Source organism: Topomyia yanbarensis, chromosome 2 (genome assembly GCF_030247195.1).
Source record: "Topomyia yanbarensis strain Yona2022 chromosome 2, ASM3024719v1, whole genome shotgun sequence".
In the NCBI taxonomy this organism is placed as follows: domain Eukaryota; kingdom Metazoa; phylum Arthropoda; class Insecta; order Diptera; family Culicidae; genus Topomyia; species Topomyia yanbarensis.
The window spans coordinates 3,901,980-3,928,691 of record NC_080671.1 but is presented as its reverse complement, the minus strand read 5'-3'; the positions used below and the strand labels follow the sequence as shown (position 1 = coordinate 3,928,691).

At 40.0% G+C, this 26,712-nt stretch overlaps 1 protein-coding gene across 5 annotated transcripts in view; it reads left to right on the top strand.

The window, feature by feature from the left end:
- The window catches only part of LOC131678277 (E3 ubiquitin-protein ligase Ufd4), a 127,873-nt gene extending 109,568 nt beyond the window's left edge, over positions 1–18,305 (top strand). For all 5 annotated transcript variants that reach the window (XM_058958301.1, XM_058958304.1, XM_058958303.1 and 2 more), the window contains 3 exons: positions 11,474–15,904; positions 15,962–17,019; positions 17,084–18,305. In XM_058958301.1, coding sequence (XP_058814284.1) covers positions 11,474–15,904; positions 15,962–17,019; positions 17,084–17,366 — 5,772 coding nt within the window. In that variant the 3' untranslated portion in view covers positions 17,367–18,305. The remainder of the gene's footprint in view (positions 1–11,473; positions 15,905–15,961; positions 17,020–17,083) is intronic.
- Positions 18,306–26,712: the final 8,407 nt, after the last annotated feature.

Sequence of the window (26,712 nt, the reverse complement as noted above, 5' to 3'; positions counted from 1 at the left end):
ATTTGGTTTCACAGGGTGTTAAGCTTCGGGATATACACATGACAGGACGGATCTCGCCTTGCTCATCCTGGGCCAGAAAAGCGCCCAATCCGTTAGGACCGCCGTCGGTTATCAAATACGTCTTATCTCGGGGGTCATAGTATTTGAGCGTCTTTTGGTTGGATACTACCATCTTTAAATCAGCAAATTCTTGTTAGTGGCATTCTTTCCAATCAAATGGCGTCCCCTTATGTAGTAATTGTCTCATATTATAAGTACGCTGGGATAGATTTTCGATGAATTTGCCAAAAAACTGTGCAGTACCCAAAAATGAACGAAGTTCACTAACTGTTTGTGGAGCACGCAAGTCCATAAATGCTTTGATTTTAGTTTCAGTGAGGCTGACTCCTTTTTTAGATATTATGAATCCCAAAAACTGAACGCTCGAAGCTCTTAAAACTGACTTTTTCACGTTGATTTTTAGGTTGTAATTTCTGAGTCGTTCCATGACTAATGCCAAAATACGGTCATGTTCTTCCACGGAATCAGCAAAGATCAATATATCATCTAAATATATTATAACTCCCTTGATCTTTCCAATTAGAGTTGTGATAGTCTTTTGGAATAACTCAGGAGCGCTTTTTATTCCAAAAACGAGGCGCGTAAAACGATATAGTCCGCTTCGTGAAACGAATGTTGTTATATCTCGGCTTTCGTTTTCAAGCTCTAGGTGGTAGAAAGCGGATTCCAAATCAAGTGTTGACAACATTTCGGTCTTGTGGATAGACGACAGAGCTTCTTCTATGTTCGGCATTGGATAATTCTCAGTTAATACTGCCTTATTGGCCGCTCGAAGATCGACACAAAGACGCAGTTTCGCATCGCTTTTCCGAACAGGAATCAACGGAGAGACCCAGCTTGTTGGGGGCCGTACACAAATGACGTAGCTTTTTTTCGGCGATTTTTGACCCCTCCCTCCCCCCTCGTAGCATTTGGTCACAAAATTCTACCCTCCCCCTCGTAAATAACGTAGCATTTACCTACCCCCTCCCCCCTAGTCCCATGCAAAGCGACCGGTGGATGATTACATATATTTTTCGTTTATTTTAAATACATGTGCTTTCAAAATGTTTCACGACTTTCACCAACATTTTCATTATAACAGCAAATTGCGTGCAAAAAAAAGCTCATTTCATGACAAATATAGTGTTGATAGTTTGGTTTAGAATTTTAAATGTCAAGGGGAGCATGAAGAGAAGTTCTCTCAGTTCACAATCCTGCTGCTGCCAATGATTCTAAGAAGCATCCGTTCATCTGAATTACTAAATTTTGTTTGGTTGAATCCGAAGTGAAATTTTAATTCAGCTTCCAAACTAAGTCTACTAGTTAGCAGCATTAGCTAACTAATGTAGCAAGTTAAATCCGCATACAAAATCTTTTCGTATTTTTGCGATATTGTAATTCTGCAAATCTTAAAATTTACCTCATGAAAAACCGCATCAAAAGTAACTTGCTTGAATTTAAATTTATTTCTCTTGGGAATGGAGGATCTTTAAATTTTCTCTAAATAATGGGTTTAAAACTTAATGCTACGCCGCACAACTTCTGACCCTACCCTCTCCCTCGTCACACTTCGTCACAAATTTGGTATACCCTCCCTACCCCCCAAATGCTACGTCATTTATGCATGGCCCCTTGGTTGTTCAACTTTTTCAATAATATTCTGTGATAACATCTCTTGTATCTGTTGCTCGACTTCTGTTTCCATAGCGATGGGTAGACGACGGATTGCTTGGCATACCGGTGTGACAGCTGAATCGATGTGAATTCTTAACTGAATTCCCGGCACTTTCGGGAACGGCAATGTAGCTTTTTGTTCAGGCTTTGTAATTACGTTAACTTCATAACCAATTCTTAATACGCCAAGAGCAAATGCTGTCGATTTCGATAAGATATTGGTTTGTCCATCTGGTGAGACGAGGACGTAGCTCCAAACTCCATTTTCATCTCCTGGTATTTTTATTTCGGTTTCAAATGCCTTGCTGAAGTAAATAGTATCTGATGATCTGTAACCTTGATATTTCTCGCTTTCCTCAATTACTCTACGTTCATTGATAATTTTAGCACCTGCTTGTTTTAATTCTCCGTATGTCCTTTGTGTAATTATATTCGGCGGTGAGCCGGAATCGACCAACATTTGTATCTCCACGCCACCAACTTCGAATGCCAAAGTATCGCTTTTCTCTCCAGCATTCACTCAGTACAACCCTTTTCTACCTGTTACTTTTTGTTTCTTCTGAGCAAACAGATTGTCCTTTTCGTCCCATTTGCGCTTCTTTGGGCAGCATATTTTAAAATGATCGAGTTCGCCACAAGTATGGTATTTTACACCAGGCGCTGGACATTTGTTCTTATCACGCGCAATGTGGCCGACCCGATTACATTTGAAGCATCTTACACCTGACTTATTGGTCGGTTGCACACGTTGTATGACTTCTGATTGAACCGGGTGGACAGTTTTCAAGTATGTCTTACACTGAGCTTGTAAATCTTCCATTGCTTTTCCGAGTTGCAGAGTTTCCTCAAAAGTCTTCTCTTCAGACAACAGTTTCTTACGGAAGTCGTGTGAGAGGCATCCTTCGACTATCTGGTCAATTGTAGCGTCATTTACGTCAGCGAACTCACATCTGTTAGCCTGCTCTCGTATGCGATTAACGAAATTATCAAAAGATTCGCTCTCCTCTTGTTTGATGTTGCGTAACAGATGGCGTTCGTATCGCTAGTTTGTTTTTGGTGCATAGTACATGTCAAGTGAAAGGATGATCGAAGCATAGGTGTCAACGCGCTGTACTTTCACATCAGCATCATTTTGTTCTGTTACCTTTACTTCATAGTGTACTATTTTCTCATATTTATCTTGCAGTTCGACTCCTCCCAGAACCAATAAAAGATCGCATTTCTCTTCTTCATCGATAATCTTGCTCTGTTTCAAATAACATTCAAGAGCGCGCTTCCATTTGAGCCAATCGCTCCGAGGGTCACGACCCGGTTCAAACTGTGGAACTACCGTTGCATCTAAAAAGTTAAAAATAAAATCTTAGTTTCCGTACTACCACTTTATTTTTATCATTTAAATATAAAAATAATGTTTCTTGCTTTCATATTCATCGACGTGTGCAACCCACACGAAACTTCACTCATGTCCAACGTGTGCTACCCACACAAAACTTCACTTACATGTGCTTCCCAAACAATAGCCGACCAATATGTGCTACCCACATGCTTTATGTGCTACCCACACATTCGCCAAAACGTTCTTCTCATATTAATGTACAATACATCAGAATGTACTACCCACATGAGTCACGTATCAACACAGAAACACCAGAGAGAGAGATGACTCTTTCGATTATTCCCAGCATAGTAAAAATCGATCATCCAATTGCTTCTTACTGCGGCAAACTTTGTATGCATGGCCGATGTCACCTTAGCGCTTAGTATGTTTACAGAACAGCTATGTAGTAGGAAAGCTGTTATTCGTGATTATAAAGGCAAACCAGAATAACGAAAAACTATTGACGTGAACGTCAATGCCCGAATGAAAAATCACCTACCCACTGATTCACTCGAATCTTCTGCCAAGGCTACCAATACAATAAAATCTATATCATCTCTCCCTCCGAATGAAAACCTAAGCTTGCAAATGGGAGACAAAAACGTGCAAAATCAAGGTGGTGCTATGCCCGCTGCATCTGTGGCTTCATTTCTTTCACATTCACACCGAATTCTTTTCCTCTGTAGCAGAAATTTTAACCTAAAACGTGTGTTTCGTTGGAATAGTTCCCTGGCTTCCCCTGAATTTATTTCCCTTACGTGAATTTAGTTTTTCTCGAGGTTTGGCACCGTTTTTTTCACTTTACTCACCAATTTTCATTCTCGTCGCCATTGTACTGACGCGTTCTCGTTGCTGTCCGACTATCAACTGCCCGTTCTAGCTCCGATCGTTCCCGTTCACACACACCTATACATCACTGCGTCTCATCACTATATGCAACCAGAGTATGTATACATTCGTATAGATATCACCCTAGTGAACAAGATACCTAAACCTATTATAGGTATCACTCCAGTACACGAATTGATCGAAACTTTTGTATTTATTTTGTACATTATACTGCATCATTTCAATAACATTCTGTTTTGCAAAAATATTGACAAGCGACTCGGTGGCGAAGCTTTTTGTAGAACGTCTCTGGAAAAACACGATTTGCGGTGTTAACTGCCATTCAAAAATTAGTTAGACGATTTATTTCAAACTTTGTATACACAATGTGTATTACAAGTTCTATGTAAAAAAAAACAGAACCTTGTTGAAAAAATGCAGTACAATGTACAAAAGGTTCGATCAATTCACTTCACCCAAATTTCAAAAAAAAAACTCGCAAAAAAGTGTTATTTTTTGCACTGAAACCGAAGAACTACTATCAGTAAAACTACTGCACCAGCCTTTTCAATGTCCTGTAGGATAAGAACGTACAATTGCTTCAAGGTTCAAGTTACCTTTTTTAAGCATGTGTTAGAATTGAACGCTTGGTAGTGTGCGTAGGAAAATTTGCGTTCAGCTTTGCCACCGGATTATCCATATGGACCTTTTCAAAACTCTAAAAGAAGAATATCAGTCGATTTTTTAGATCACCACGATTCAAATCATGCAAAATACCTGTTGGAAAACCATGGGCTTAGCTTGCACAGTGGGAAAAAATGGACCCAAAACACGACTTTTTTGAAAAGGCTGGATGTCGTTTACCAGGATAGGTTTTTCTTATGTAAAAAGGTCTGAAAAATTGATTGCTACTATTTACAACGACCGCACGGTACGCTATCATTCCCGTTTTGCCCCGATTCCCCTTTTCGTTTGTGTTTATGTTCAAAACTGAATGTATAACTTGGAAGAAAGTTAAAAACGGATGACAAAAAATAGTATTTCTTATGTAAAAAAGTCCAGAGAATCGATTGAAGATAATTATAATAATCTCACGAAACGTATACACCCATTTTACCCCAATTCTCCAAAAAACAAAAGTTTGAAGTGATTCTTGGCTTTATATTTCGGTAAAAGGTTGATCAAAGTGATGATTCTTATGTATAAAAATCCAGGTTATCGTTTGAATATAGTAAGATTGGTCGCCCGAAACTCTTTTACCCCAATTCCTGCCATAACTCAAGTATAATGTTGAACTTGACTCTACATTTCAGAAAGAGGCTGAATGCGGTTGATCAAAAGTAGTATTTCGTATGCAAAAAAAATCTGGGGAATCGATTGAAGATAGTTAGAATGGCCGCACGAAACATGTGTACCCGTTTTACCCCAAATCTTCCCATATCTCAAGTGGAAAGTTAAACCTGGCTGTGCTTCTCGAAAAGAGGCTGAAGGTGGCTGATGAAGTAATTCTTATGTAGAAAAATCTGGGGACACTGTTCGCCTTGCGGGCTCATTTGCACACCTATTTACCAACAGTTAGCGCTAATGGTGTCACCGATATTTCCTTGAAGGAAAACTGTCCTGTCTGTCTAGAAATGAAAACTGTCATGGATTTGGTGGACCGAGCACGAGGTTATAAAACGAACGCAGCGTGTTTCGTCCGATTTTTTCCGAGCGAAAACCACTACCGGCACAACTTTTCACATAGGGTTGCACTAAAAAACTTTTAAAAAGATTAAATTGATTATTGGATTCAAAATTATCTGCGTTTGTATCATATTAACATATTATGGGGGGTAAAGGTTTCAGCGTAAAAAAAACATTTTTTTTGCATTTTTTTTAAAACTTTGCATGAACCAAATTTAACAAAACTATTGCTTATTATAGTGTATCATTTCAATAACATACTGTAATTTTTCTATGCAAAAATATCGACAGACGTGACGAAGCTTTTTGTACAACGGCTCTGAAAAAAAAAAACAAGATTTGCGGTGTTACCTGCCATTCAAAAACTACCTAACCGATTTCTTTCAAACTTTGCATACGTATTGTATGTGAAAAATACCCAACCCCTACGTTGAGTTTTTGAAAAAAAAAATCATTTAAGGAGGTCCCTCCCCAAGGTTTAGGAGTTTGACGGTACTGCAAATATCATCAAGCATCAATTGCTTTAAGATGTGTATTGCATTACGCCTCGATAGTGGTGCATCGAGGAGACCGAGAGGGCTTATGCGCCTTTTTGCCTTTCTCATATAAAGAAAGGCTATGCAATCACTGTAAAAATCGACTTTAACCGAGGCCCGGAGGGCCGAGTGTCATACACCATTCGATTCAGTTCGTCGAGACCGGCAAATGTCTGTGTGTGTATGTATGTGTGTGTGTCATTTAAACTCACACAATTTTCTCAGAGATGGCTGAACCGATTTTCGCAAACTTAGTTTCATCTGAAAGGTATAACGCTCCCATAAGCTGCTGTTGAATTTTTAGTTGATCCGACTTCCGGTTCCGAAGTTACGGGTTGAAGAGTGTGGTCACACAGCAAATTCCCATATAAGCTGGTACCACCATGATGTTAAAATGATTTAAAACATATTAAAATCTAGTTTGCGGGTCTGGATCACTAATGATCAATTAAAGCAGCTTTGACCACATTGGCCACCTATGACGGTTCATGACGCCCCCGGGGAAGTCGCCAAATTCCTAAGCTAATATCACACCTATTCCCCAACGAATTCTCTACCGATTTTTACAAACTTGATTTCAAATGAAAGATACAGTAATACCTTTGACTGCTGCTGAATTTCATTCGATTCTGACTCTTGCTTGCGGAGTTACAGGGGTTTTAGTAAGGATACACTGGAATTTCCCATATAAATCGGTACAATCGTAATACCTCAGAGGCTAAAAACTATTGAAATGGTCACCAAATTACTTCTAATCGCAGATCTAGATCAATTATTGCCAATCAAACATTCTTTGAATATATTGTCCACTATCGACGATTCCGGAAGTCCGGAATTCCGGGCATATTCCACAATTAAAGTCACATCGATTCTTCGGCGATGACTGAACCGATTTTCTCAAACCAAGTCTCAAATGGAAGGCAAAATATGCAGTTGAGTATTGCGTCGCCGCCCCTCCCCCCGCCTTGCCCTTACACCTCCCTCCTTCAGCACTCCCCTCCTCTTGGACCACCCTCACGCCCGCATTTCCTGCATCCACCCCGTATACCGAAATAAGATGAATGATTTCTGACGCATCCTCCACTCCCACTCTACTAACCCCCCATTCCCTCCACTTTCAAACCCATTCCAACAACATTTCAAAATATAATCACATGAAGATAACATTGAACTCATGCTGATTAAGCTAATTAAATATTATTCTTTTGCCTTTCTCATATAGAAAGGTTATGCAATTGCTCCAAAAACCGACTTTCTAACCGAGGTCCGGAGGGCCGAGTCTCATATAACATTCGACTCAGTTCGCCGAGATCGCAAAATATCTGTGTGTATGTATGTATGTATGTATGTGTGTATGTGCTGATTTGTTAACAAAATGTCCACATCGGTTTCTCGGAGATGGCTGAACCGATTTTTACAAACTAAGATTAAAATGAAAGGTATAATATTCCCATAGGTTGCTATTGAATTTCATTTTCATCCGACATCTTGTTCCGGATTACGAGTTGAAGAGTATGGTTACAAAACAAAATTTGTTGATTTGTCCACATCGGTTTCTCGGAATTTTCTGAACTGATTTTGACAAACTTGATTTTAAATGAAAGGTCCATTAGCTGCTATTGAATTTTGTGTGGATCCGAGTTCTGGTTCCTGAATTACAGGGTGATACGTACGATCACGCAGCAAATCCCGATTCTAACGAATTCTGCGATGAATGTAAAAAGGTGAAATTTTTTCCAAAATGTAAACACAACTGTTGAATTTGTAGATCTAGGTCACCAACAGTCATTCAAAGTCTCTTTGGCCACACTGGCCACCATCGACGGATCCGGAAGCATCCAAATTCAGAATAACGGTTATATTGGTTTCCCGAAAATGGCTAGACCGATTTGATCAACTTAGTCTCAAATGAAAGGTGTTGCGTCCCCGGAAACTGATATTAAATTCCATCTCCATCCAACTTCCGGCTCCGGAGTTACGGGTTGTGGAGTGCGATCACATAGAAAACTCCGATTCAAACCGATACCGCGATGAATGCAAAAAGGTGCCCTTATATATACTTACCAAGTGTAATACGAATGAAAGACATTTCCATAATGTTATATTGTACGAACCAGCTATTAAATCATAGTTTGGAGAAATGAGAAAGGCACAATTGCACCGCTAGGTGGATTAAAACAAGTTTTTTTTCTATTCTACTTCATTAGTCTGTTTCTTTTGTACATCTATAAGTTTGCTTTTCCATTATTTATGTATACCAAAATAGTATTGTTAAATTTATACACTTCTAGTCAATCTCTGCATCTTTTTTCTTTATTCGGCATGTTATGATTCCTTTTATTAGTATATCTCTACTATACGCTATCTATACTCATATAGGTACAAACACTCGGGGCCTTCGCGATAACACAAAGCTGGCCACAAACGCGACCATGCAATTGCAATAATCCACATATACTTACGCCCGCGATTTCGCCTACATGAAGACACCCCGGTAGTTAAGTAAACGTGGCATCTTTAAACTTCAAAACGCGGTCTTAAACATTAACCCACCACTCGCGCGTTCATGAAACGGTCACGTCCGAAAGTTTTACCAGTCTGGACTAATGCCTTCAGTTGAACCAATCAAAAAAGTGACGCTCATATTTACTAAACAACTATGGTGACATGACCTGGAACTCAAGTTTCCCCATAGTGAAACGGACTACCATCTGTACCATTCACTAAAAATTAAACATCAGATTCACGGTCCGCGCGCAATCAAGCAAGAATACACGCTACATCATTATAAAATTAAAATTATACGCGCGAAGTCACATACACGTGACAAACACGTTAATATACAAATGCTTGAGCCCTTCGCGACCATCCCCGGCAACTACACCCGCGATCTCGTAAACATGATAACATCCCGGTGATAAAGTGAACGTCTCAGCTCCTATAAATTTTCAAACGCGGTCTCAAGCGTGAACCTAAAAACTCCCGCGGTCGCACGATCATGAATCGGTCACCTCCGGATGTTTGTATCCTTGATATCAGCAGACTAGGTCAATGCCTTCAATTGGATCAATTAAAAAAAGAAAGCTGTCATATCCACTGGACACCACGTTACATGGTGACATGACCGAGGACTCTAGTGATATGGGGTAACTTACTCCCTGTCAGAATGTGACTTGTACACCAAAAACTAACTAACAGAATGAAGGTCCGCGTGACCATCCAAGAACGCACGCGTATATAGGAAATGCCACACGGTTACAAAATCCAGTCTTGTACACGCGAAGTCACATGAACGTGAGCACACGTGACAAAAACGTTAACGTACGAACGCTTAAGCCCTTCGCGATTAACAACGCACACCTACGTTCGCGATCGCGCAAACTTAATAACACCCCGGTAATACGGAGAACGTTTTAGCACTCACGAAGTTTCAAACTCTGTCTCAAACACGAACCTACAAATGTCTGTTTTCGCGCGCTCATGATTCGGTCACGTCCGGAAGCCATTACTCTGTCCTAATAACTTAGGTCCATACATTCAGTAAGACCAATTAAAAAATAAAGCACATATCCACTAGACAACACGTTCCATGGCGACATCACCGGTCACTCTAGTGATATGTAAGATCTCACACTTTTAGCATCTTAGCAGCACACCAAAAAATAAAGTATTAGATTCACGGTCCGCGTGCGATTATCCAAGAACACACGCGAATATGCGAAAGGCACACGGTTATAAAATAGAATTCATACACGCGAAGTTACATACACGTTAGCATAAGCAACATACAAACGCACACGCGATCGAACACGTTAACGTACAAATGCTCGAGCTCTTCGCGATCGCGAGTCCCTATGCCCACACATACCTGAACCGTACAATGAATATCATATTCAGAATCACGACCCGCTACAATTGGCCTAATGCAGTGTTTTAGTGGGCGACATTGCCTGTCTCGTCTGCAAATTGTAGTATGTGATTCTGACGGGGAGCCCTTCCGAGAACCTAACTCTACAGCTCCAGTAGGACAACTCTCGAAAAAAAATATTATATCCCTTAAATGCATACTGTTGCCATTTGGCAACATTCCCTTGTTCTTGTTTACGACAAATGCGAGATTCGTTCGAAGCGATTCGAACGAATAGTAAACCCATTTGATTTTGCTGTCGTAAGCGGGAATACAAACCACTTTCGAACGAATCTCGCATTTGTCGCAAACAAGAATAAGGGTAATAAAGCCTCAACAATGTTTTCGTGTAGAGCATCGAAAATAATCATAATGGTGGCAAGACAGCATTATATTAGTCTACATTAAGATGCTCAAACGACAATAAGTGTGTTTTTACAACTTTTGATTTGACTACAGGATATTTCTGATTGTTAAAGTGATTTCATAAAAAATGTAAATGGATTTAAATTCTTTGATTAAAGTCATACAAAGAGCATAGATGAATTTAGTCCAATTTTTTGATAATTTTTTTAATTGCATCGTAATGAAAAATGACACGGTGGGGCAAATCCGATCTCTAAATAGTGGGGTAAATCCGACCGCTTCTTTTCTAAGAAAATATTTATTTATCAAATTGAAATATATTTTTATTATTTTCTAGCAGAATGGTAATGTGTTTTTGCGCAATGGTTCATAATTACAAACGAGAGACACCAAAACGTGATGAATATAGTATTCGTCGAGCAAGTGCTTCGATGCAAATGGGAATAGCTTTACGTGCTACTTCTCGTGATTTTGACATTCCAAGATTGACATTGACATTTCGTTTTCTTCATGTTATATTTCAATACCATAATATCCATTGATTTATCATTGAAAAACCATAAGATTTGGGTAATATCTGTACTAAATCAACCAAAAACATAGGTAGTCGGGTTTACCCTACCATTTTTGAAAACAGCAAAAATGAACTTTTTCATATAACACTTGTATCTCAAAATTTACCCAAAATGCGAGTGGAGTGCTATATATAGAAAGTTGCCTAAGGTTTTACCTTTGATTTGGTATATAAAACGACTTGATCCGATGTAAAATGAGCATTTTACAGCCAAACCCATTTACTAGGTCGGATTTACCCCACCTTACCCTATAGATTGTATCCACCAGTATCCAGAAAAATGAGCACCAAAGAAAAATGATTTTAATGCATTCAAGATATATGTACATTTATTTAATTTATTTTCCTCGAAATTTAATAACCTTTTAATTTTTATATCTAATTTGGATTCGAAATTTTGTTCACCGCGTCAAGTATATAACTTCCATTTGATTTTTAAATAATGTACAACAATTCTTATTTATTATTCTTTTCTTCACTAGGTGAAAAATATTGCCCGGGATTTGTACAATCGCTACTTCAAAGCAGCTCAGGCAGTCCCCCGAGGAGCGGTTGCAAAACTGTGCACGATTGTTCGGCAAATCGAATGCGGTCTGGAGGAGCAGTGCGCTCCGCGATCAACCACACTGTATGCTCGAATTCAACAGCAGCAGTCAGGTACCACCTGGCAGGAGAAGCTGTATAACGCGCTGAACGATCTGGTGCAACTGCTCAACGAGGATGGTGTTATAAGTGCGTATGAAATGCACAGTTCCGGTTTAGTTCAAGCACTGGTAGCAGTTCTTTCGAAAAACTATTGGGAGCTGGGAATGAATCGAAGCCGGGCTAACAAGTATCAGAAACAACGAATATCTATCTTTAAAAAGTGCATGTATGGTGACACGAAGAATGGCAAAAACACGGCCAGCATTCTCGTTCAGAAGCTAGTTTCTGTTCTGGAGAGTATCGAAAAATTGCCAGTTCACATGTACGATTCCCCGGGAGGAAGTTACGGTTTGCAAATACTAACTAAAAGACTTAGTTTTCGATTGGAGCGAGCAGCGTGCGAACAAACTCTCTTCGATAGAACCGGTAGAAACCTGAAGATGGAACCACTGGCAACTGTTGGACAGCTGAATAAGTACCTATTGAAGATGGTTGCAAAGCAGTGGTACGATATGGATCGAACTTCGTTCCTGTATCTGAAGAAGCTTAAAGATGCGAAGGGTGGAAGTATGCAGTTTAAACATCAGCACGATTTTGATGAGAACGGTATCGTTTACTACATTGGAACTAATGGGAAATCTACGGAATGGGTAAATCCAGCCCAGTACGGATTAGTCACGGTCACCAGCAGCGAGGGTAAGCAGCTACCCTACGGCAAGTTGGAGGACATTCTGTCACGAGACAGTGTGAGCGTAAATTGTCACACTAAGGACAACAAAAAGTCTTGGTTTGCAATCGATTTAGGAATGTTTGTCATTCCGACGGCCTACACATTGCGCCATGCTAGAGGTTACGGTCGATCGGCCCTGAGAAATTGGATGTTCCAAATGTCCAAGGATGGAACTAGTTGGGTGACCATGCTGACACATACGGATGATAAGAGTCTTGCCGAACCGGGAAGTACCTGCACGTGGCCTATTGAATGCTCATCGGATGAACAGCAAGGCTTCCGTCATGCTCGTATTCATCAGAACGGTAGAAATGCATCCGGTCAGACACATTATTTGAGTTTGAGTGGTTTTGAGATCTACGGAAAGGTTGTTTCCGTTTGCGACGATATGGGCAAAGCAGCTGCCAAAGAAAACGAAGCGAAGCTCCGGAAAGAACGACGTCAAATTCGTGCCCAACTGAAGTACATAACGCAGGGAGCTCGAGTTGTTCGAGGGGTTGATTGGCATTGGGACGATCAGGATGGAAGCCCTTCCGGAGAAGGGACTGTTACTGGCGAAATTCATAATGGTTGGATCGATGTGAAATGGGATCATGGTTTGCGAAATTCTTACCGTATGGGAGCTGAGGGCAAATATGATCTTAAACTAGCCAATAGCGATAATCTTGGAGCACCGTATGATATCAGTAACCCCGGGAGTGGATTGGTTCCGTTAAGTTCAACGACTGTTTCCTCGACTAAGAAGGCTTACGACAAGTCACTGAATGTTCTAACTAGTCGTAAATCTAGCTCCACGCCTAGTCTACCGGAAGCAACGGAAAACAAAACCTCCGTTGCTTCGACGGAACAAGCTACATCGGTGGATAACCTTGCTTGGAAACAGGCAGTCGAGGTTATTGCCGAAAATGTCCTCTCTTGTGCTCGTTCGGATCTGGCCAATACCGGTGGAGGAAGTAGCAGTAATGACCTTTCCGCACCAGGAATCAATAACAACAACCTAAATAATCAGGAGGTTTCAGTCATTGTCCATTCGCTAGGAGAACGTGGAAATATTCCCGATCTATCACAAATCAATAATAGCACATCGACTCTAGTCTCGGACCTGGCTACAATCACAGAAAATTTGACTCTATCCGACAACATCAAAAATAACATCGGAGCTGGAGGTGGACCGCAGTTCGTAAGCAATTTCAGTACCCAACTTGCCGCTAGTTCCTCTTCTTCTTCATCAGAGGAAAACAATAAAACCAACAACATCAACGAAACGAACAATAAAATTAATCTAAACAATAGCAGTAGCAGTGGTTCTGGCAAAACGGCCTACCTTCCGACAAAATTGGATGTTTTGGACAAGATGCGAGAGGGAGTCGATATGCTTCGAAACAACACCAATAATTTACTTTCTTCGGAACTGCTGACCCAATCGAATCTACTGTCATCGGTCAAAATAGCTCTACCAACGCCGCAGCCACAGGCTATCCAGCATCCAGGGAATATCGGTCCCACTGGCACGATATTTGTGGCAAGCACGAGCACCAGCAGCTCCAGCACCATTCCCACTGACAAAACAACCGGCGATGTCAAATTCAACAATACCATTAACAACAATGCCATGTCCGGAGGTGTTACCAAGAAGGTCTTGAACGACGTGAAACAGCTTGAAACGGATGATCGTGATGTTGCCAACAATTTGCGAAACAACATCATCGTGGTGGATTCAGAGGCTGGCACCTCAAAGGAAACTACTCCGAACCTCGAGTCCCCGTCCGTTGTCGTTGTTAATCCAATGAGCGTAAGCGTTCCAAATTTAACGAGCAACGAAAACAACACTCCACAAGAATCGCAGACTCCTCCGGGACTGCTTGAAACATTTGCTGCTATCGCACGCAGACGAACGTCCGGAAGTTCAGGTTCTCATAATCATCACAATCAGCAATCCGCATCTGGTACATCGGGCGGAAGTAGCAGCTCAAATCAAACCCAACAACCAAACAACCAGTTGAGCAGTGTTGTTTCAAATATTCAAGGCAGCACTGCATTCTTCCCTAGAGGGCCCAACTCGGTTACCAGCCTAGTCAAGCTGGCTTTATCCAGTAACTTTCACAGTGGACTGCTCAGTACCGCACAAAGCTATCCAAGCCTGTCCAGTTCGTCCAACAACGCTAATCTGTCGGTTGGCAGTGGAACTACGGCTGCGATTGGTAACAATAATTCAAACTCCGGGACAGGTTCTAACGTTAGTGGAGCTCAGACTGGCACAGGGCAATCCGTCTTGAATCCGGCTCTGACTATGAGCCTAACATCGACAAGCAGCGATAGCGAACAGGTTTCCTTGGAAGACTTCCTCGAACAGTGTCGCGCTCCAACCTTGCTCGGAGATTTAGAAGACGATGAAGATATGGAGGATGAAAACGATGACGATGAGAATGAGGATGAGTACGAGGAAGTTGGAAACACCTTGTTGCAAGTCATGGTTTCGCGAAATCTTCTTTCCTTCATGGATGAGGAAACACTGGAAAATCGATTGGCAGCTGCCGGTAAACGGAAATCGTGGGATGATGAGTTTGTGTTGAAGCGACAGTTTTCAGCGTTGATTCCGGCTTTTGATCCCCGCCCTGGCAGGACCAATGTAAACCAAACTAGTGATCTTGATATTCCGACTCCAGGTGTTTCCACCGAAAGCTGCAATTCCAGCGGCCAGTCCGAGCATGCTCCATTGCCGCAACCATCTCTTGCGCTGCTGCTTCGTGGACCAAACATCAACGGTGTAACTGATGTAGAAATACCACTCACTCAACCCGACTGGACCATTTTCCGTGCCGTACAGGAGTTGATCCTTCAAACCAACATGACTAAGCAGGATAAATTCCGCAAAATATGGCAACCGACTTATACCATCGTTTACCGAGAGGCCAGTAACAGCTCTTCATGTCGCGAAGATTTTAGTAGCGGCGAAGAAGGCCGCACAACTCCAGTGGTTTCAATGTTCTCCCTGCGAAGCGGTGGTTCCACGCTTTCACCAAGTTCGCCTATCCCGGGAACGCCTTCCAATCCCTCCGGTAGTCATTGCTCTGTAGAAGATGTTCTGCAGCTTCTTGGTCAGCTAAGCGCCATCAACCAAACGCTGGCTTCGTCTCCATCCAATAATGACAAGAATCTCATTGCGGACGTTGAAAGTAATAACCTGAACGCTGAAATCTTCATGAGCAAAAAGATCACAAATAAATTGCAACAGCAAATCCAGGACCCATTGGTGTTGGCCAGCGGAAGCCTTCCCAAATGGTGCGAGGACTTTAATCAGAGCTGTCCATTCCTGTTCCCGTTCGAGACGCGCCAGCTGTACTTCAATTGTACCGCATTCGGAGCCTCCAGGAGTATCGTATGGCTACAGTCCCAACGGGATGTGAATCTAGAACGACAGCGAGCACCGGGTCTTAGTCCGAGACATGCCGAGCAGCACGAGTTCCGTGTTGGCAGGTTGAAGCACGAGCGTGTTAAGGTACCACGAGGCGAAAATCTTCTGGAATGGGCTCAGCAGGTATTTTATTTCATCGGTTTAGCAAAATATCCTTTTAACACATTCCCTTTTCTGTAGGTGATGAAGAGTCACTGCAATCGCAAATCCGTACTCGAAGTAGAGTTTGTAGGCGAGGAAGGTACCGGTCTGGGTCCAACTTTAGAGTTCTACGCTCTGGTTGCGGCTGAGCTACAGCGAAGTGACCTAGGTATGTGGCTGTGCGACGACGAACCGAAGCTAATCGAGGATGAGATCGACCTGGGCGAAGGTAGTAAACCTATTGGATACTACGTGAGACGATCAACGGGTCTCTTCCCGGCCCCACTTCCACAGGAGTCTGAGATTTGTGATTTCGTGTCCAACTACTTCTGGTTCCTAGGTGTATTTCTAGCTAAGGTGCTTCAAGACGGACGTCTGGTCGATCTTCCGCTGTCGAACAGTTTCTTACAGTTGCTATGTCACAACAGATCGATCGCCCGGGATACGCTGAGTGGAGTACCATGTAAATCTGGCCTAAATGATGATATAATGATTTCATCGCTTATGTCGGAGGATAGTGACCGTGATTTGGTGGATTCCTATCAGTCCAAACTGGCCAACGATGGTTGCTGGTACGATGGAATCCTATCACAAGAAAACCTTCAGGAAATCGATCCTATTCGGTATGAATTTTTGAAAGAACTCCAGGAACTAGTACAGCAAAAGCAAAATATTGAACAAAATGATGATCTCAGCTCGGAGGAGAAACTACTCCAGATCAGTGAGTTGAAATTCAACACCAAAACCGGAAGCGTGGCACTTGAGGATCTAGCTCTCACTTTCACCTACCTGCCCAGCTCGAAGAACTACGGCTACCAATCGGGAGATCTGATCCCCAACGGCTCTAATATAGACGTTACGATCAACAACGTAGAGGAATATTGTAATTTGACAATAAACTTCTGCCTCCAGGAGGGCATTTCCAAACAGTTGGCCGCATTCCACCGAGGTTTTTGTGAAGTGTTTCCACTGAGCAAACTTGCCGCGTTCACACCAGAGGAAATACGTAAGATGCTTTGTGGAGAGCAGAATCCTGAATGGACCAGGGAGGATATTATGACCTACACGGAACCGAAGTTAGGCTACACCAAGGAAAGGTAAACTTTTTTGTTTATATTTTTCTCAAATGACTGCGTTAGTTAATGTTCCTTTCTTTTGTAGTCCCGGATTTTTGCGCTTCGTTAACGTCCTAATGGGAATGAGTGCCAGCGAAAGGAAAGCATTTTTGCAGTTCACTACCGGCTGCAGCAGTCTACCGCCAGGCGGTTTAGCCAATTTACATCCCCGCCTTACGGTGGTCCGAAAAGTGGACGCCGGGGAAGGTTCCTACCCATCTGTCAACACCTGCGTCCATTATTTGAAGCTGCCGGATTATCCAAACGAAGAAATTTTACGGGAGCGGTTACTAACCGCTACAAAGGAAAAAGGATTCCATCTGAATTAAAAAAAAACGCCTTCCAATGTCGAAGGTGGCTGATTGATTGTGGTAAAAATCAACCTTATAAAAATTTAGAACGACCTCTCTTTCTTGAAACTAGATATACTGAATTGATATCCTACTTCGTAAACAAAAATATTACTAGTGAAAATCAAAAATATATATTTTTAGATAATGAGCTCACTCTGAGAAAGAAAATTATCACCTTTAAACAAAATTAAAGAGAAAAAAAACAATAAATATAACAAAAATGACATGTTGACGATTACTTAAAGTTATCGATTTGTTGTGGTTTTAAGTTTTAAAACGCTAAAAAATTATTGCAATTCCTTTTAAAGAAGCGTACACAGTAAGTTAATGATGAAGCGAAAATGAGGAAAAGGAAATTAAACGAACAGAGTTTAGATTACTAATAACCCCACACTAAGTTTGCTGTGAATACAACCAACTAGAGTTAATTTGAGAAATAAAAAAAAACGAGACAACGTTCTAAGTAGAAGTCATGTTAATCCTACCATTTATATTGTAAATATTATCCTACACACGCAGCTGGAAACATAAAGTGATGAATTTTCAATTGTAGACCAAGTCAAACGCCGATTACAAACCTACTAAAAGTGAATGGCATAAGTTCGTTTCAGATTCACAAAAGCATTATTTTTAGGCAAATTTTCGCTATTCACCAATGAAAATATGAATAATACGACGACAAACAAAAAACAGATTAAATGATATGTTGGCACTGAAGGTTTACAACACATTGATGACACAATAGGCAAATGCAGAAGGAAAGATTTAACTACGATCTATTATGCTTACTCCGGGAAAACTTGAACAAAGTGCTATCTGTTAGATCCATATGTCCACGTATTGCTACCGGAAAAAACACATATTTCAATGAATCGTGAAATATATGCATTCAAATGAGTAATATTCAAATGTTCATTGCATGAGTTTTCGTTTATATCCGATTGTTCCATCCTTCCGAATTTAATAAAGCTGTGCGCACACTGTGGTTCTGAGGTATGACAAATTTTAGTAATATATGGAAGAGGGATTTGCAATGTAACGTGCATGTTTTTACTGAAAAATTAAAATTATAATGAAAAAATTGTCATATTAGTGAAGTAGGGTTTGACAATTAGGCCAATTTTGGGCGCGACAGAATTTATCATTGAACGTTAGCATTTATTTCTTGTAACAATTGTACGGTTCCATGAAACAAAATTTGTAGGGTGTGCTCGGCAGGGTTGCCCTGAGCAACAAGTAGAAGTTGATTTTGTCTTCATTTTCTTCTGCGTGAAAAATTACGTTTTTTTCTGCAGCTATAGATTTTAACAAAATATTTTTAATCTCATTAATCTGAAAAAAATAGTAAATTAGAAGCTTTAGTCAATTTCGGCTGTTCTGGGTAATGATTGCGAAAACAGGTGTAGGTATTTTTGAAAGTTGATTTTTGAGAAAAAGATGTTCGATCACGCCCTGTGAACGACTTACTTTGTTCCAGAATTCAATACTTCCAATCAGAAAATTACAGACGGGGGGACCCTACACCAGATAATATTGTCAATAACAATATTGAAAACAATTTCAATACAACAAACCCTTTTTGATTTCTACATCACCAATAATTTCAAAATGCCCTTACTCCATGAATAGCTTGAGTAATAAATGATTTCATTGCGCTCAAACAGAAGTGTTTCACCATTTTTGGTTCAAGAGGTTTGTTCCTGTTGCTCCGGAGCACAGGAGAAAAAAATACTTGCTCCTTTTTACTACCAAAAGAAGAAAAAAGAGACGAGAATAGAGGAACGATTTTCTCCCTGATTGCTCGGGGGTACTTCATATTTACCTGGTACAGGAACAAACCTTATGTTAATATATTGGTTCTTAGGAACGAAACAAGGACGCTGATACCAATTTATACGCATTCCATCGAGTAGACCGCGAAATTAGTGAAATAGTGTTGCACCTTCCCTAACAAGGCCAAAATAGGCTCCTTACCCTAGTTTCAAACGTTAATTGAGCGGATATTTCAATAAATTTTCTCTAATTGGCACGATTGAAGTTTTGCCTCAATGTGGCAGCCCGGACACCATCGTCTGCAGCCTGCATCATAAAGTAAGCATAATAAACTTGGTTCATAGGAACCAAACACTGCAGACTCCGGCTACCAATATGCGGCAATATCACCCGACTTTCCTCTGTTCATAAAAAAAGCTTTAAAAAATAGGACCTGTTCAAACTACCCAGCTTACGAAACCACCTTTCATAGGGCAGAAACGAAAGTAGGGCAGCGCTCGAAACCACAGAGCGCAGGTCCGCCCCCCACAGCCTTAAAACTAATTTTTATTGAGGCTACGTCTCAATAAGAACCTACCAGTACTGCTATAAGTTAATACCGAACATAAGGTATAAACTTTATGCTGCGTATGAAGTAAATTATTTTACTCCCTGGAACGACTGCAGAAGCAGGGGGTTGTTGATGAGATGCCCTCCATGCTAAGCAGGCTAGGCTATCGATGCATAAACATGTTGCGATATGTTTTGCAGTGCAATATTGCAAGTTCTCTGCCTGGACAACATAATTGAAATATTTCCAATCAGTACGCCCTCTGCCTTTCAAATTGTGAAGTATAGAATACACTTTCGTTTACAGATATCTCCGTTTGGGTAACAATATATACTCAAACTAGCAGTGAGAAAAATTTTACTTTATGCACTGCTAAAAATCCAAACTTACTTGATAATCTGTAACTGTATTAGCACAGAAAACAATGTTTGCAATTTTCTGCTGCTAGATTAGGTAGATATTTTCAAAATTTCATAACAAAGGACTAAAATATGTGATATTATGTTTTTACAGAACCGTTTTCAGTCTTGGCAAATACGGATTAAAACAACAATGATTACGGACGATTTACTACCCCTGGATTCGGATTCAGAAGTTGAAGAGTGTTTAAATGGAATCAACTATTCTCGGGACGATCTTTTGCTTGACGATGACTGTCTTGGTGCTGTATTGTCAACTGAAATGATTGAATACAGTTTAAGCTTGTCCGACACCGAGATGGATATCAGCATAGCAGAAAATGTTGATCATCAACAAAGTGTAAGCAGATTTTCTCAGGACAAATAGCCAGAAGGATTGCTTGGTTGCTGATTGCGGTACGGAATTTTAAGGGCCATAGTTCCGACAACAAAGTGGGTAAATGGGGAGACTCGGGAACTACTGGCGAGCAATTCACTCATAGTTGTTGGCTGCTGGCGAAAAAAAAAAATTGAAACGAGAAGTGATTTTTACGTGCGATGAAAGAGGAGTGGCAATGCCTGTTTGGAGCTCTAAGCCGATTCCGGAAGAGGACGATTTCAACCGTTTTGCGTTGTTCAATGACAAAACCAACCATAGATGTTACACGGTAGATAAAGTCACCCCTACACTTTTGCAGATGGAGAAATCCATCTATTACTGCATATTTATTCCCTTTCTGTCAACAACAAGAGCGTTTTCAAGACAGTGCGCGTTTTGTTGGAGTCGGAGGAACGTGACAAGGCTAGGGCTGCGAACCAATCAGTTGCTGTTCTTGCGCAAAAATTGCGAGATATCCAGAATTTAGGATGACAAAAACATTTGTGACTAAACTACCGGCTCTAGAGATTTCATGTCTTCGGAACAAATAATCTGTGTCAATTGAGGCATCTTTTGAGGTGGGTGACATTAGGGTGGTCCTTATTGTTTGTACGATCTGAAAATTATTTTCGAAATAAGAAGAGATAGAACAATGAAGTGTTCCGCAAAATTGTAGTACAACCTTTTTCAAGCAACTTTGCTGAGGACGTCATATTTGTAACTTTACTGGTTTTAGTTTTACAGCTATTAAAATGTTCTGTGATAGGGTATCCCTAACAAAATCAGTTTTTTCGTTATAACTTTTTAAATAATTTTTTTCCGTCAATGGCGTCTTCACAAAACTTTTAAAGCTTATTAAGACGAATATTATTTACCTAGGCATATTTGAGATAGCTCATTTAGTTCAAAAGTTATGAGCATTTTTAGCAAAAAAACACAACCTTTTCAAATGTTGATATCTTAAAATGGAGCAAATGAAATTGATTTCTTCTTTTTGCATTCGAAAGACCACAATTGATAGTATGTTTTATGAATTAATCTCAGAGGTCATTTTTGTTTAACTCATTTTATTTTAGTTTGAATATTGAGAATATTACCACAGACTAACAGACATAACACTCAAAAACAATGCTTCGCCCGCTTTAACGGTCATTTTAAATATATTTGTGGTTGGGACTGTGGCCACATTTGAAATTATGGCGCCACTGACATATGAACAAGCATATGGGGGATAGACCACTAGTGAAAAATTGTTCCCAAACCTGAGGGGTAACCCTTCAGCAAATGAGTGTTTGGGACTGTGAATAAAAGGTGGAGCTAGTGTTCTGGGAAAATTGCCGGATCGATGTTTTTTGTGGGAATTCCCTCATAGTGTTATGTCTGTTAGTCTGTGATATTACTACTATTTGTAGCATTAAAAGTGAAACGGTCGGTGACACAACTAGCAACAATTTTGAAAATAAGATCAGATAGATAAACAAAATCTCAAATAAAACTGCCCAAGTGTGGCAAAGGGCCCACTGAGTTGTTATTTCTAATGTAGTCGTGTATTAATCCATCTGAACAGCGGAGAACGTAGTGTGATGTTTGGCTAGCCATCCTAGTCACACATATTTTAATTTACAGTATCAATTTTCTTAGCCATTTTCGGAAAATTTATGAATAAGAAAAACGAAAGATGTTAAAATCGAAAAACAGATAGGTATTCTAAAGTTCATCATTCGTAAACTTAGAACGGAAAGCTAGAGCTAGGCAGGATCATATGGGCATGATCGAAAGGAAATGTTAAGAATCGGTGGTCGATGACGACGTTTTGAGAAGGAAACACCAAAGTGGCGTGTTGGAAAGACGACAAATCGTTAAAGAAAAGATCGAGCCTTCGAATTAATGAGCCATTACCCAGTGGAGGCAATTCCAATGATGGCAACGCGACAAGAAATGTTTTTGATGAATGGAGTTTGTGAGATCACGGGTTTGAATGCAGATTTATTGGAACGATTAGGTATCATTCTCGCCGTTATCAATAGCAAACCAGGCATTTGGAAGCAACGAGAATGATTTACGATCACGAGTATGGTTGGTTCCTCTATCTCCAACCCTTCATAAACTTTTGGTACTTGGTTCGTCTGTCGTCAAACATGCTTTTCTTCCTGTTGGTAGCGTAAATATGTTCCATGTTGATGTCCGAATCTTTTTCAAAAACGAAAATATCAAAAAACCAACACAATACTCTTATTCAACATTAATTTTTACGTAAGAAACAACTCACTTGATGTTTTTTACGTTGAGTAAATGTAATGTACTGAAGACGAATCGTTTCCGCAGAACAACACGCGAACACATAAACGACGTCGTAACTAATACAGCTGCTTCACGGCAACAGCCGAAATGATAGTCGTCAACGATGCTCTCTACCGTGTATCTAATTCACGCAACACGAGCTACCTCTGCAATAACATTGCAAAGATACTGCCCTATACTTATTGTACACCCGTATCTGTTTGACCCCATTCTACTCTATGTATTTCTATGGTTTTCTCGAAACTTGCGGATAGACTTATTCCTCGTTTCTAAAGCCTTTTCACTGAGGCATTAGAAACGAAGAATAAGTCTATCGGCAAGTTTCGAGAAAACCATTCAAGAAAATTTAGCAGCGTTGCCAATATTAAAGATGTATTAAAAAATTGCTGCTTACTTCGGACCCTATGATCTTGTTGAAAAATGGGTCAAATAATGTTCCAGATTACTAGATCTTCCGGATGCTACCCGGATCTTAATTACTCGTGACAAATTAACAGCATACATGGGCCTTTCGCCGCACTTCAGCAGGGCGCTGGGAAGGTTTTCCGATTCCCAAATGGATTCTACCAAGGCTGTGACTAAAATAATAATTCAGCGTACTCTTCGCCACATTATGACGTAGTGCTGGAAAGTTTTTCCGCGGCTCAGGCGGAACGATATACATCGGAAACAACTCAGCGGGCCCTTCGCCACACTCGAGAGGTTTTATTTGAGATTTTGTTTATCTATCTGATCTTATTTTAAAAATAGTTGCTAGATTACACTGACCGTTTTACTTTTAATGCTACAAATACTAGTAATATTCTCAATATTCAAACTAAAATAAAATGAGTTAAACAAAAATGACCTCTGAGATTAATTCATAAAATATACTAGCAATTGTGATCTTTCGAATGCAAAAAGAAGAAATCAATTTCATTTGCTCCATTTTAAGATATCAACATTTGAAAAGGTTGTGTTTTTTTGCTAAAAATGCTCATAACTTTTTAACTAAATGAGCTATCTCAAATATGTCTATATAAATAATATTCGTCTCAATAAGCTCTAAAAGTTTTGTGAAAACGCTATTGACGGAAAAAAATTATTTAAAAAGTTATAACGAAAAAACTGATTTTGTTAGGGATACCCTATCACACATTTTAATAGCTGTAAAATTAAAACCATTAAAGTTACAAATATGACGTCCTCAGCAAAGTTGCTTGAAAAAGGTTGTACTACAATTTTGCGGAACACTTCATTGTTCTATCTCTTCTTATTTCGAAAATAATTTTCAGATCGTACAAACAATAAGGACCACCCTAATAGCACCCATCTCAAAATATGCCCCAATTGACACAGATTATTTATTTCGAAGACATGAAATCTGTAGAACCAGTAGTTTAGTCACAAATGTTTTTGTCATCCTAAATTCTGGATTCGGACCACTGTGCCATGGTGATAGTTGGGAAGCAAAGGACATTGCGTGGATGATGCGGGCCAATGGACCAATTTATACTTCAGAATTTCACTGCCAAGAAAGTTTGCTACACGATGCTCCCCCGCAGGTTTGGTGAAATTATTTTCGGTGAAAGAACAGCCTCGTTTGAAAGAAATTCGTCGAGGTTTTGCTGTTGCCCATATTGTAAATGCTGGGTATCATGACGATGTAGAATCACTTCGTGAAGCCTTTGAGGACATGCAGCTAACTGCTCAAAACATGATTGTCAAAATGCAATCAGTGAAACGGCACCTAGAGGCACTTGAGCAACGAGACCGAATCGACGACACGTTCATTTCAGCAGCGGAAGAAGCAGTGCAAGTGGAGGAAACAGTTTGGAGCATTTTTAGCCAGTCGCGTAGAGGAGATGGATGATGTCGATCATCAATAATGATTTTACTCATAACAAAAAAAAGTTTCCTTTTAAAATGTTTCTTTTTAATTACCAATGTTCTATTTAATAAAACACGATTAATTTTTAAAAAACGATGTTTAGATTAAAAAAAATAAACTTTTTACTTTCGCTTCTCTGAATTGTCTTCAAACCTAAGGCCACTGAGATTTTCTTCTAGGGCAATTGAGTCTTCCACCTCTTACATAACCACATTTGCGAAACAGATTGTTCATTGGGTGATTAGAAAACGTATCCAACACCTTTACAACCACTAATTGAATGTCCTTCTCGCGAGTCTCTTAGTAGATTTTTTTTAAATGCCTTCTGGTCAATCGGAATACGATCTCTATTGGATTGAAGAAAGGACAGTATGCAGGTAGAAAAATTACATAAATACCCAATGCGCGCAATAGGAAATTATTGCAGAATCACAATGAATGCGAGCTCATTCAAGAATCCATACTAGGGTTGTGGTACCGGAAATACCGGTACTGAAAATCCCGGGAATACCGACCCATTTTTGGTACCGTAATACCGGTACTGAACAAAAGGCAGTACCGGTATTTTTGGAACCATACATATTTTTAGGAAAATTATGTGAACTCTCTTGGGGGACCTGTTTCAAAATATCGGTCTGCAATTATTTTTATATTAATTAATTATATTATTTACCTTCTAGATAAATCGTTGAGCTAACCTTTGTGGGGGAATGAGGTGGGGCCAATCACAATAAATCTAGATGCTTTTTAGATAAAGGTTTAAGAGCAAACCAAATACAGACATGACTTTGGCCATAGTCTTATTACGCGCCGCCCAGTGAATAATGGAAATCAATCAGAATGTTTCTAAGAAAAAAATCAAAGCAAATTTTTACGTCTCTTACGCTAGATGGAAATATTTTGAAATTTAGTACAAGATAGTTAAAATTTAATTTCGACAAATATATGGTCAAAGTCATGCCTGTATTTGGTTTGCTCTTAAACCTTTATCTATAAAAGAACGAACAGCGATTTGGTAACTGACAATTTTAAACTTGGTGAACTGCTTCAAATGGGATGATTTGTAATTATTGGTGATCGGAAAATTCTGCAAAACTCCATACTTTACAGGAAAGCAAGGAGGCTTGGGATGCATCAGAGAATAATAGGCAAATGACATAAAGGTCGAAACCAATTTACAGAAAAGCAGTAACCAGTTCGGATCTACTGCCATTCTCGCTTTGATTTTCTAATGTTAATAGGGTTTCTTACATTTACCATCTGTTGAAGTCGACGGAAGTCGCAAGGCTTAGCAGTTATTGATTTCAAAGTTGCCTAGATTTCGAAATAAAAGAAGGTACCGCATACGAAAAATATGAGTCATCCCAACTAAAAACAATAAACATGTTTTTGATCAGCACAAATCAATCATGTGAGAATAAGGTCATCAGTTTAAGCATTTAATTTCACTTTGAAGCTTTTTTCGAATTCTTAAAAAAAATTTTTAAAAAAATATTCGAGCACCGGTACTTTACCGGTACTGAGGGTTCTCGCCAAAAAGGGTCGATACCGTGAACCCTAATCCATACGGAGCAGAAACCCGGGTAACATTGTACAGTATTTGAATTGAGAGCAAGCTGTCTGCAACAAGCGAAAAATTTTGTCCTATTGAACGTCCCTTCGATACTGAAAACCTCCTGAATGCCTTCCTGGCTTATAAAGCATAGCAATGAAACTCTTGGTCGTCTTACAAATTCGCCTCTACATATCAACCGTTGCCCCCGCACAGCGTATCCTCTTATGCGTAGCATAGATCTGGAATCGAAGCTTGCCTCATCCAAAAAAGCTAAGTTATGGCACAGATAACAGACGTTTAGGCTCGATTTGAATCGTGTGCAAATACCCGCTACTGAAATTGCGAATAAATCAGACGTCTGAAACACGTTTGGCAAACGTTTGTAGATGTCTCAGTGATCGATACAATGCAGTTAGAGTGCAGCTGTCAAACACGTGTAGCAAATAGTTGCGCAGATGGCAATAGTGAAACGGAATTCCAACGTTTATCAATTTGA